This window comes from Manacus vitellinus, unplaced genomic scaffold (assembly GCF_001715985.3).
Source record: "Manacus vitellinus isolate BGI_N305 unplaced genomic scaffold, ASM171598v3 scaffold_6_pilon, whole genome shotgun sequence".
Taxonomy (NCBI): domain Eukaryota; kingdom Metazoa; phylum Chordata; class Aves; order Passeriformes; family Pipridae; genus Manacus; species Manacus vitellinus.
The window spans coordinates 31,630,784-31,643,119 of NW_021940750.1; the positions used below are offsets into that span (position 1 = coordinate 31,630,784).

General features: G+C 39.9%; 1 protein-coding gene across 3 annotated transcripts in view; it reads left to right on the top strand.

The window, feature by feature from the left end:
* WDR25 (WD repeat domain 25) overlaps positions 1–11,332 on the top strand; it is a 61,272-nt gene extending 49,940 nt beyond the window's left edge. For 2 of the 3 annotated variants that reach the window (XM_018082904.2, XM_025896108.2), the window contains 3 exons: positions 7,094–7,264; positions 9,447–9,587; positions 9,971–10,528. In XM_018082904.2, coding sequence (XP_017938393.2) covers positions 7,094–7,264; positions 9,447–9,587; positions 9,971–10,192 — 534 coding nt within the window. In that variant the 3' untranslated portion in view covers positions 10,193–10,528. Of the gene's footprint in view, positions 1–7,093; positions 7,265–9,446; positions 9,588–9,970; positions 10,529–10,967 lie in introns of those variants that run through there. The other variant, XM_018082905.2, reaches the window with a different exon arrangement.
* The last annotated feature ends 1,004 nt before the right edge of the window (positions 11,333–12,336 follow it).

Genomic DNA, 12,336 nt, shown 5'->3' on the forward strand with positions numbered 1-12,336 from the left:
GGAAAGTTTGAAAAAAGATGCATATAAAGCTAAGGCAAATTTAAGGAAAAGGTAAATTTGAAGATTTACACAGAATTTTCCATTTTTGAAATTGAGGTCTTATAAGATATAGAACAAATTAACTAGAAAAAATCATGGAAGCTGTTCTTTCAAGCTTTTAAAATTACTCTTGAAATGAACTGCAAAGTTTTATTATTAAGAGAGGTCAAGGCAGAGTAACAACAGTTTCCCTCTCACTACCCCCCATCTTGGTTTATTACTCTGAACATTGTTTAGCTATAAAATTGTAACTACCATCTACAGCTTTATGCTTAAAAAGAAAAATATTAAAGAGATGCTTTTTACGTTGTTGAGCTATTTCTCCACACTTGAGTTTATAAAGAAATAAGCCTAAGCCATTAAAGCACAGTTAAAAAAATTAATAGAGTACAAGTGTACTGCATTTGTTTCCTTGGAAACATTCTATTGCAATTTCTTTCAGATGAGATGCAGTTATTTTATGTTGTATTTAGGAGACCCTAATGAATTTGTCTCTGGATAGCATATAAATATGAAAAAAGGCTGTAGCAATTGGTGGAGCTACTTGCACTTCTGGTTTCTATAGAAACAGCCAATACATTGTCATGTACTGGTGGTATTAGGAAGAACAAGGTAATTAAAATAAGATGATTTATGCAGTGCTTTAGAAAACTAAAGTTATTCTTCTCAGAGAAATCCTTTCTGAATCCATGAGCAAAAAGTTCAAAGAAGTATGGTGGGGGTATATTTTTACTTGCGTAATAGCATTTTTTTTTTAGATTTTTAACATTCAGGGGTCCTTTCTGAACATGAAGGCACATTTTCTGTGTCTGTAGCAGGTAGGTGAGCAGTCCTGCTGTGTTTATTTGGAAGCTTTTTGTGGTGGTATTGCAGATCAGAATCGTAGACCTACCTGTGCGTACCATCACTCCTGGAGAGACTGAAATGAGCCAGAACGAAACATGCCCCCTTTTGGGGTGGGAGTATTCAAGTGAGAAGCTGTCAGGGAAGATCCGTTCCGGTTTCAGCCCATTTCTAGACACATTTTACACCCCCAGCAGTGACCAATATGCTTTTGAAAAACAAGAAACTTATTTATCGCAATTCCCAGCAATGGTTATCCAGGCGTTTCTAACTTACATTTCGAGGGCCTCCTGCCTCTTTGTCTTTCATGGATTCCTTTGAATTTTCATGCTGTGGAATGGGTTATTCTTGATCTTTTTACATCTTCAACTTCCTGTAGCAAGGAATTCAGCTTAAATATGTAGCGTTTGAAGAAGCATCTCATTCTGTGTGTTTTGAAGCTGCCTTCTGCTTGTTTGCAGTCCAGAGTCTTACAATGGAAGAAACCATTCACCTACTCCGTGCTGCTCAGAATTAGTTTCTGATTCTTTCAAATTCCCCTCAATCATCTTATTTCTGTACTAAAAATTCCTTGATTTTGCCCTAAAGGGTCTGTGAGTTCCTCACAGAAAAGCCATTCTGTATCTTCCTGTGTCTTTCTTATATGTGGATTTCACTTCTTGTCCTATTTGAGATGGGAAAATAATTTTAAATAAAAAAATCTGATGGAAAATTAATTTTTTCCCCCTAATAAACAGTTGACGCCTTCTATCACAAGATTCTTGTGCCTTCTCAAGCAATCTGAAATTGACTTTAAAAAACCAAAAGTGTACATTGTTCATATCTAAAGTCTTAGAGATCAATACCAGAGTAAGGTCAAACACTTCATCTTAATCAGACTCTCTTTCCTTTTAATGATTCTCAAGACCCCTTGATAATCTTGAACTGTGTCCCTGAAAACAGAGCAGTTACAAAGAGAAAAAAAGTATTTTTTTTCAACTGGATAAAGACAAATACAGCAGTCTTCTGCTAAAATACTTCAAGAGGGCATAAGACTGTAGTATGCTTGATCTTCTTGCCTATGATATTATCATATGTTTTGTTTAAAATTGTCATTATCGTTTTCAGATGGGGGTCAGAGGCATAAATTAGATTTGTCATGTGGTTATGGTTTTGTTGTGAACACATACCTAAAAAGCAAATAGCCCTCTGCCTCCAACTTTACTCTCTAGATAGATTGATGTAAATGACTTGCACTGCAATAGTTAAAAAAGCTTCTATCTTGTGCAAAAATAACCTTTCTTTTAAGTTAAAATTTATTACTGGTAGTGGTGAAGTACTGTTTCACAGAAGAAACTTAAATGAGTCCCACACTGCATTAATTACTCAACATTCCAGTGGGAAAAGGCAGTTCCAAGCCAAAATATGTGATCTAAAAAGGTAGGATGAGAAGTGGAAGAAAAGATATGCCCAGTTTTACAGATTGGAAGCCATGGCACTGACTGATTAAGGATTTTTTTAATGACCAGCCAGATTGCCTGTAGTCCTGCTAGATTTGTTTTGAGACCTCATCTACTGATGCCCAGGGCAAGGACTATAAAAAAACCTCACATTTCTTTCTCATCACTGGCATAAAACTTGAGTGGCTTTTTGAAAAGTGCAGTGCACATAGATTACAGGTGACCAGCACAGAGCTGGGACAAAGAACAGCTTCTGAATTGCTTGTGTGGAGGCTTTGAGATTTCTTGACAAACCAAATACTAGTCATTGCATGTGCTTTATTGCAGAGAAGTATTATAGAACACTCCTCTGAAATATATACCTTGAATTCAGCATCACAGCATGCTTTCCAAATCACCAGGACCATAAGAATCTGTTTGAAGCTGATTTAATTTGCTTAAATTACCTCTCTTGTCGAATGCCTGCAGCCATGAACTCTTGCCTTAGTGAAGAAGCTTTGTTATTACGTTGGATCGTGTTGACACCAGAAACTATTAGTCCTTCCTTTGAAATGAATTCTTTTATGTCCAGAAAATGCTTAGATTGAAGAAGTGGACTGTGGTTTTCCAGTGCTTATGGGTGATAAATCTGCAAATAGAAAAAGTGGAGAAGGTGTTATTAACAAACTTAAGCCAGCAGGGCAGGCCAATTGGTGCTTTCCCCAAATAAGTTCCTCAGGCATGTCATGAATTAATTGTCTAAGGTAGAATAAAGCAGGTTTAATTATGAATACTTTTCTGAGTAGGGATGTTGCAATTAGTTATTTTTGAAAGATGTCTTTATGGGGCAATTTAAATACTATGTATATCTTATTCCCGACTGCTATTCAAAGTGTTAGTTTGCTGTTCTCCAAGTCAGTTCTTACTGTGTGGTTTGAAGAGTGAACAGCGTGGTTTTTCTCAGGTATGTATCAAACATATAGAAGAAAAAGGTCTTTTGTAGTAATTTTTATAAAGACAGTTTCCTGTTGCAAAGCTAAGATACACAGGTAATTTTGTTATATCTAACAAATAACAGACAAGAAAATATTATTTAATGATTACTAGTGAAAATGTTGAAATTGATAGTGGCAGTTTCTGTAAGAGCCCAACAGGTTTTCAGCAAAAATTAAAAGTAGGTGCACAACCTCACAGTATCTTCTTGTTCCTTACTGAAAGATGTCTGTTGCTCCAAAGACTGTTAAAAATAAGTCCAAAACCTAAACCCTTAACAATACTGGACACAGTGCATGTGTACCCACATGTGTACCACCGTGGATATGCATATGTACCCACATTTCACAAGTTTGGGGTTTTTTTAGGTGATAAAGACCAAACAGTATGTCTGTGATTTTCTTCTTTAAAACAGGAAGATATTAAAGAATCACTGCCATGAATCACCGTTTGGAACTTTGTTGTCATTTATTGCTCTGTATCGTCGTTCTTCGTTTCCCAGCACTAATTGGCCTTTGCTTCTGTCTCTGTGTCTGTTTCTGCATGCTTGTGCTGCTCTGCACTCTGGTTTTCCAACTCTCTGATTGGGACTTGTCGCTTCTCTGAAGGTCTCTGCTGCTCAGTAGTTGCCTCCTCAGTCTGTCAGGACTGTGTCCACTCCTCTCAATTTAACTTTATTCTTCTCCTGCAGTCCCTACAGCTCTCAGGTTTCTGTATGGTTTTCCATTTCTCATTCCAGACAGCTATTATATTTTGTGGGTTTTTTTTAGTTTAGTTTATTTTTTTTTGATTTTTGCTCCTGCAAAATAGCTTAATTTTCTACTTTACTAATGAACTATGGACTTCCTTTTATAACTCTGTGAAGAAATATCTATGCATGGTGATTTCTCCATAGAGAAAGTGGAGGCTATAAATATGGAAATATCCCTTTTGGCTTTACAAAGTTTAATTGCTTTGTATATTATGCAGATTCTGAGGCTGAAAAATCTGATGAGAGGAAGTAACACGTTTGTCTATTCACTATCTTAAAAATGCAGGCAGATTGCTGAGAAGTGTGCCAGTTTTTTTGAGTTTGCAGGTTTACGTCTTGTTGCTGTTATTACAGGCTGTGTAGGGTGCTTGCATGGCTGAGGTTCGTCACCGAATGCAAACATCATGTTTCTAAACTGTGCATTTCTCAAAGCCTGTGAAAAGCAGTTGGAGCAGGTGCTGGTGCCACCCTTGTACATGCTGAGATCACAGGAATCAGAGCTGGAAGGGACCTCAGGAGATGAACCAGTAAATCGCTACCCTAAAGCAGGATCAGCTAGTTCTGAACATTTCCCAACAGTCACAGGATTTTTAGCTTGAGGCAATAAATCAAGAAGTTTTCATGCTGTGTTTGATACTTTAAATGATTTTTCTTTTATTGGTGAAAGTATAAAATGGAGGTGTAATCCATGATATTTTACTGTGATGCCTGAAAATCGTTTGGTTGGTTGTTGGTTTTTTTTTAAATGTATGTTCTTATGGTGTCTGCAAAAGGTCTGGGCCCTGAAGTCAGAAGTTCCTGGCAATATTAGGGGTGTAAGGTAGGCAAACTGAAATGCCTCACAAAGTTAGGAGTCAGTATAATGCTTCAGGTGCATACTTTCTCTGCTCTGTTGGTTTTTCTAGTGACATTAGAAGAAGGACTAACCCCTGAACACCCCGTCAGAAGTGCAGGCTGCTATGTTTTAGCTATCTTTGAGAGAGAGAGAGATTTAGATATTAATAACTAGGAGTCTTCCAGTGTCCTAGTTTCAAGGATCACCATATTCAGAGAGATGGTGTGCTTTGATCTGGCCACTTGCCTTGAAGTTTTTCTTCACTAGAGGCAAATGAGAAAAAAAAGAAAGCAAAAGTATTGATTTGCAAAATTCTAATTAGACAACATAGATACAAAATTTCATGAAGGAAGATGGAAAGAAAGGAAATTCAAATTGTTCATGTATTCCTTAGAATAGTTCAAAATATGTCTTAATTTTAAGATCCATCTTACAGGCTGTTAAAATATTCAGAATCCTGTGGCTGAGAAGCCATTTCTGCATGGATCTAACCCACTTTTTGTGTACAGTCAGAATCTCTCCAGGAGTAGCTTGTACCCATTACCCTTCCTCTTTTCCATGTAACTCTTTGTAAAAAGGGGGTCTCCATCATCTATGTAGCCACTCTTTAAATACTGGAACATGGTTATAGGGTCTCTTTTAAGCCTTCTTCTCTCAAGGCTGAACAAGCCTGGTTCAACCAGCATCCAGTTGGCTTTCTTTGCTGCAGCTCCATACTGTTCACTCATGTTGAGCTTGTTGTCCATGAGGACCCCCAGATCCCTTTCCACAGAGCTGCTGCCCAACCAGGTAGATCACAGTATGTGCTGCACTCCTGGATTATATTTTCCCATGTGCAAGACCTTACACTTGTCTTTGTTGCACTTCATAAGGCTCTTGTTAGCCCACTCTTCCAGCCTATCCAGGTCTTCCTGCAGGGTGGCTCTCCCTTCTGAAGTGTCCACTTCCCCACTCAGTTTGGTATCGTTGGCAAACTATGTCAGGGTACACTTGATCCCATCTTCCAGATCACTTCCGAAGATAATAAACAGCACTGAGCCCAATATCAATCCCTGAGGGACCTTACTTGTGGCAGGTTACGAGTTTGAAAGGACCAGTTTAGCACCATTCTCTGGGTGCTACCTGCCAGCCAGGGCCTCACCCACATTGGCCTAGACCACAAAAACATAAATTTCTCTAGGAGGAGACAGTGGGAAACTGTATCGAAATCCTTGGAGAAATGCAGGTAGTCAGTGTCCACTGCTCACTCCACATCAGCTGAGCAGGTTACTTTGTTGTCGAGCACGATTTGCCTTTGGTGAATTCTTGCTGGCTTTTCCAGTCATGTTTTTCATTTTGACTTCACACCACCTTGGAGATGCCACTTTCTGTATTGATGCAGAGGAATTTGATAGGGCTCCCACAAACATGGAGCATGACTCCTCCTTCTCTTCTTCCCTGCCTCTCTTTATCAAACAGCCTACAGCCACCCATTGTGATCCTTCAGTCGTGTGATTTGTCTCACCATGTTTCAGTTATTCCCATTATATCATAACTTTCTGTCTGTGCACAGAGCTCCAGTTCCTCCTGGTTGTTCCCAGGCTGTGTGCGTTGCTAAACATACACTTGAGGTGGCTGGTGTTCTGGTTCTCATCTTGGGAGGCAGCTAAGGGACATTTGTTGCTGCTCTGGTTGGCCTGGCTTATTCCCCAGCTGATTGCAATGGTGTGCGTAGCATTGCCACTTTGGACTCCCCGATTGCCCTGAGTTCTTCAGTTTAAAGCCCAGCTCACCAAGTTGGCCAGTTTGCTGCCAAAGATTCTTTTTCCTCTTCTTGGGAATCAAGAAGAATTCATAATATAAAAGGGACCTATTCATAATATAAAAGGGTGTAGACCCAGCTCCAGAACTTTGTGTTGTCTAGAGCTCTTTCTGGATCTAACTGTTATTCCTTGGTAATTTACGACAGAACCTTATGTATATATAAATATAATATATAAATTGTACAAACTGATGCTTTTTTAAAATCTCATTTAATTTTCCTGTATGTTGACTCTTTATATACATTGACCAAGCTGTTTAATACACTAATACTTCAACATTTTAAATTGCGTTACTTTTTAATATTTAAAAATAATATATAATTTAATGGAGATAGTTATTAATACAAAGATGGAAAACATAGGTTATAATGTTCTAATCTGTCAAAAAATAACAAAGCCTTTTATCCACTAGGTGTTAAGAGTGTACAAAGCTGCAGTACAACAGACTTTGGATATACTCTTTCTCCCTGAAGGAAGAGAGTTTCTTACAAGCACAGATGCAGTAAGCCGAGACTCAGCTGATCGTACCATCATTGCATGGGATTTCCAAAGTGCTGCAAAAATCTCCAACCAGATTTTTCATGTAAGATTAACAACTAGTATTGTTAAGGTCATGTTTTAGTATTTCATGCTTGTCAGTGTAGTAAAAAAAACCTTTTGATTTTCAATAAGATCATCATATGATGTATAAGATGCTCTTCGTGTAAGTTGATGACTTGCTTTATTTTCACATGTAGCACTTAATTGTTCTTAAAAAATGACCTTGAAGACTGAGAGATCTCCTCGTGTTTAAAATATTTGCATTTCAATGTTAATTCACTGACATCTGAGCTATATTTAGGCAAGGACTCTGCAGTGTCATTCTAGTTTGCCAGCGGTGCATGGCAGGAGTTGCTATAGTGCCACATTTCTTTTCCCACACTTTTTCATACATTTTTCATCAGCTGCACTGAGGGCTATTGAGAAGTTGAGTTTAATATTCACATAGTAATAGCAACCTGATACCTGCATACAGATACCTAGTACAGCATAATCACAGGGGCAAAATTTGCGTTTATCAGTGCAGGTGCAGTGTTTCTCTCAGTCATCTATCCAAGCAAGACATTTCATGGACTAAATTGTCTAGAAAGACTAACGGCTTCAAAGGAGATTACCAAGGAAGTTAATAGATAATTTCAACTCCCTGGGTCTTTTTTGAAAACCCAGGTCTAATATCCTATGTAATATAATATGATTGGATTGTATATAGATGCTTTTTGGCTAAAATGAACAGTTCTCTGCTGACAAAGACATATAGCTGATAATTTAATGGGATTGTTTAATGTTTAATTTCCATAGTTATGTCTTTGTCTTTGGATCTATCAACATCTTCAATAGACAATCGGTAGAAAAAAAATCCAACTGTGAATATATAAATTACAGACCAGACAGGTTCAGCATCAAGGAGCAACAAATAAATAAACAATCTGCCCCCGCCCCTTCTCATGACTACAGCGTCTCTGAAATGGACTTCTCACCTACACTCCCTTTTCTGCACTGTGAATAAACAAAACTTGTAATGATTTTGCACACTCTGCTTCACTTTTCTGAATTTCACTTTTGAAACCTTCTCCCACCTTCGAGGTGGGAGAAAACCCCTCATCTCTCCAAACAGAGTAGATCCCAACTTGATCTATTGCTTGTGTGCATTAACAAATGAATAGTTAAGAGCTCTAAAATAATCCATTACTACAGCATCCCCAGCATAACAGCACAGTGCTCCTGCAGATTGCATTGTGCTTTCTGATCCCATACTGTTAGACCCAGTTTCTTCCTGGAAACACATGCAGTGCATTGTGCCCAATACCTTATGGTACCCAGAACTTCCTTCCCAGTCCTTCACTTCCAAATCACACTACAAAACCAGTCTGATGTTCTTCCTGCTCTACCATATAGCCCATGGTGTCCTGGTGTTCTTCACATGCAGATACATCCCACTTAATTTGTATTCATGGTATCAAAATTCAGCACTGTATCTTTAGGTTAGGCTGAAACTAGAAGAGGTTTGGACCTAGTGGAAGCCTTGTGAGAGCAGTTGATTTCTGATGGAGTCCCCATGCAGAGTTCTGGAAGTAATCTTGATTCAGTCTTAAATAGGAACTCTAGAGTAAAACCAAGTTTTAATTAATTACTGCAGATATTTATGGATTTACAGCCAGCAGCAGCCTACATCACTGTCATAAGGAGGCTAATAATGATCCTTTTTATTCTTTTTTTTTATAAGAGTGAGGTGAAGAAATGTGTCTCTTTCAATGAGATAGTTTCTGTTCCTGTCAGTGTGACCAGAACTGAGAGGATGGAGGATTTGAGAACTGTACAAAGTAGCATGGAAAGCACAGTATAACTGTGGAGGAAGGGATGTGGGAGAAGAGGATTCACTTTCATGTTCAAACTTTGGTTTTCCTTGGCAGGAAGAGGATGATTGAGAACCATCTGGTTGAAATTATCTTTCTTCAGTTGTTCTGCAGTATAATTATGGTTTAGAGAGATATGGGATTTTGGTCAATATGTAGGAAATTGAGGTAGAGATTGATTTAGTATTTGTCTTGATGTAGGACTTTCAGTGGTTTGTAATGAGTTAAGTAACTTTATATAATGTATGCTATGGAAAGGACTTATGTATAATTTGCCTTTTATGGGCTCTCAAATATATCAAAAGATAACTTGAATCATTTGAGCAAATCTTTTGTTTCATACAACAAAACTTTCTTTAAAATTATTTTCAGGAGCGTTACACTTGCCCAAGTCTGTCTCTGCACCCAAAAGAGTCTGTGTTTGTTGCTCAGACAAATGGAAACTACATGGCTTTGTTTTCTGCACAGCGACCATACCGGATCAACAAAAAGAAAAGATATGAAGGACATAAGGTATCCTTCTTCACCAGGAACTCAGTATCCAAGTTTAAAAGAAAGATAGATAGCAAAGTACCTCTGCTTCTTAATATATCTGCTAATAATGTTTTATTATAAATCAGTGATAGATATTAATTGGTTTCATTTGCTTTCCTGTGTGCCAGTGTATTTTGAATCATATGCACTCTGAAGAAAATAGTTATTACAAGACTTTATGAATGCTTAATAGCTTGATTAAATAAGTTTGTAGTATAACTGTGTCTTAATAAACACCTGGAGAAGTCTTTAGTGTATATTTATTTAAAGATACATTTTTTTGGTCCTATATTAATTTTCAGTATACCACAATGAACTTTTCTAATCAGCATCAATAGTTACACTGTTATTGATTTTCACAGGTGGAAGGATTTGCAGTGGGCTGTGAATTTTCTCCAGATGGAACACTTTTGGTGACAGGAAGTTCAGATGGCAAAGTGTTTTTCTACAACTATCATACTTCTAGGATTATTCGCACTTTGTCTGCACATAAAGAAGCTTGTGTGAGTGCAATATTTCACCCAGTCTTGCCATCACTCCTTGCAACCTGTGACTGGGCTGGAGAAATCAAGATCTGGCAATAACAAGGAGGGTTAATTTTCAGGATGTCTTCTGTTAGTCTGTCAAAGGCTTAGGAAATAAACCAGGTTATGCAATGTGAATTTTTGTTGTGATGTGTTGTAAGCAGGAGAGAGAGTCTTTTCTACTATGACCTCTAAGTGTATGCTTTCATAATGCGGTGAAGATGGTCTTGTGGTTAACTGCTGAGCAAAGAGGTGGTCCTACTCTCTCCCTCAGCCCTGGTGACAAATTTCTGACCCTTTCGTGTCAATCTTCTGGTGCTCGTCTAATCCAACCCTGGTTTGAGTACCTAAATTTAAGAAAATTATTGCTTTTATTATGTTATCTTTTCAATGAAGTTTTCTTAAACCAGGTTTTGTCATAGAGTCATTTACATTGGGAAAGACCTTTAAGATCATCAAGTCCAAATCTCATACTCAGAGATGCAAGGAGGGCCATCAATAAAACCTCTATGCTGGACTTCTGGAGGGCAGATTTCGGCCTATTCAGAAGATTGGTTCAGAGTGCACCCTGGGAAACAACCCTTGAAAACAAAGGAGTCCAGGAGGGATGGACATACTTCAAGAAGGAGGTCTTAAATGCACAGGAGCAGGCTGTCCCAGCAAGCTGGTGGGGAGATTTTGAAGGAATTTAGGAATTATGGAAAAGAAGGCTGGCTACTCAGGAAGAGTTTAGGAATGTAATTAGGTCTTGTAGAAAGAAAATTAGAGAGGTGAAAGCAAAACTTGAACTTAATCTTGCCGCTTCTGTCAAAGATAACAAAAAGTCTTTCTACAGATACATCAATAGCAAAAGGAGGGACAAGGAAAACTTCCATTCTTTATTGGACATGGGCGGGAACATAGTTATCAAAGATGAGGAAAAGGCTGAGGTATTTAACACCTTCTTTACCTCAGTTTTCAACTGTAAGACAGGTTGTGCTCAGGACAACTGGCTTCAAAAGCTGGTAGCCTCCCTGTAATCCAGGAGGAAACAGTTAGCAACCTGCTGAGCAGCTCGGGTTCTCACAAGTCTATGGGACCAGATGGGATCCACCCAAGAGTGATGAGGGAGCTGGCAGAAGAGCTTGCCAAGCCGTTCTCCATCATCTATCAACAGTCCTGGCTTGCTGGGGAGGTCCCAGATGATTGGAAGTTGGCAAATGTCACGCCGATCCACAAGAAGGGCTGGAAGGAGGACCTGGGAAACTCCAGGCCCATCAGCCTGACCTCAGTACCTGGCAAGGTTATGGAGCAGATCATCCTAGGTGCAATCACACAGCACCTACAGGATGGACAAGGGATCAGACCCAGCCAGCTCAGTGTTTAGGAAGGGCAGGTCCTGTCTGACCAACCTGATCTCCTTTTATGATCAGGTGACCCACCTAGTGGATGAGGGGAAGGCTGTGGATGTGTCTACCTGGACTTCAGCAAGGCCTTTGACACTGTCTCCCATAGCATACTCCTGAAAAAGCTGGCAGCCCATGGCTTGGACAAGGGCACTCTGTGCTGGGTTAGGAACTGGCTGGAGGGCCGGGCCCAGAGTGGTGGTGAACGGGGCTGCATCCAGTTGGGATCCGGTCACTAGTGGTGTCCCTCAGGGATCAGTGTTGGGCCCAGTTCTGTTTAATATGATCTGGATGAGGGGATTGAGTCCACCATCAGCAAATTTGCAGATGACACCAAGCTGGGGGGGAGCGTCGATCAGCTGGAAGGCAGGAGGGCTCTTCAGAGGGACCTGGACAAGCTGGAGAGTTGGGCTGATTCCAACGGGATGAGGTTCAACAAGGCCAACTGCTGGATCCTCCACTTTGGTCACAAGAACCCTGCAGTGCTACAGGCTGGGGACAGAGTGGCTGGAGAGCAGCCAGGCAGAAAGGGACCTGGGAGTTTGGATTGACAGGGAGCTGAACACGAGCCAGCAGTGTGCCCAGGTGGCCAAGAAGGCCGAGGGCATCCTGGCCTGGATCAGGAACAGTGTGGCCAGCAGGACCAGGGAAGTGATTCTTCCCCTGTACTCAGCGCTGGTGAAGCCACACCTGGAGTACTGGGTCCAGTTCTGGGTCCCTCAGTTCAGGAAGGACATTGAGGTGCTGGAGCAGGTCCAGAGCAGAGCAACCAGGCTGGTGAAGGGACTCAAACACAAGTCCTACGAGGAGAGGCTGAGG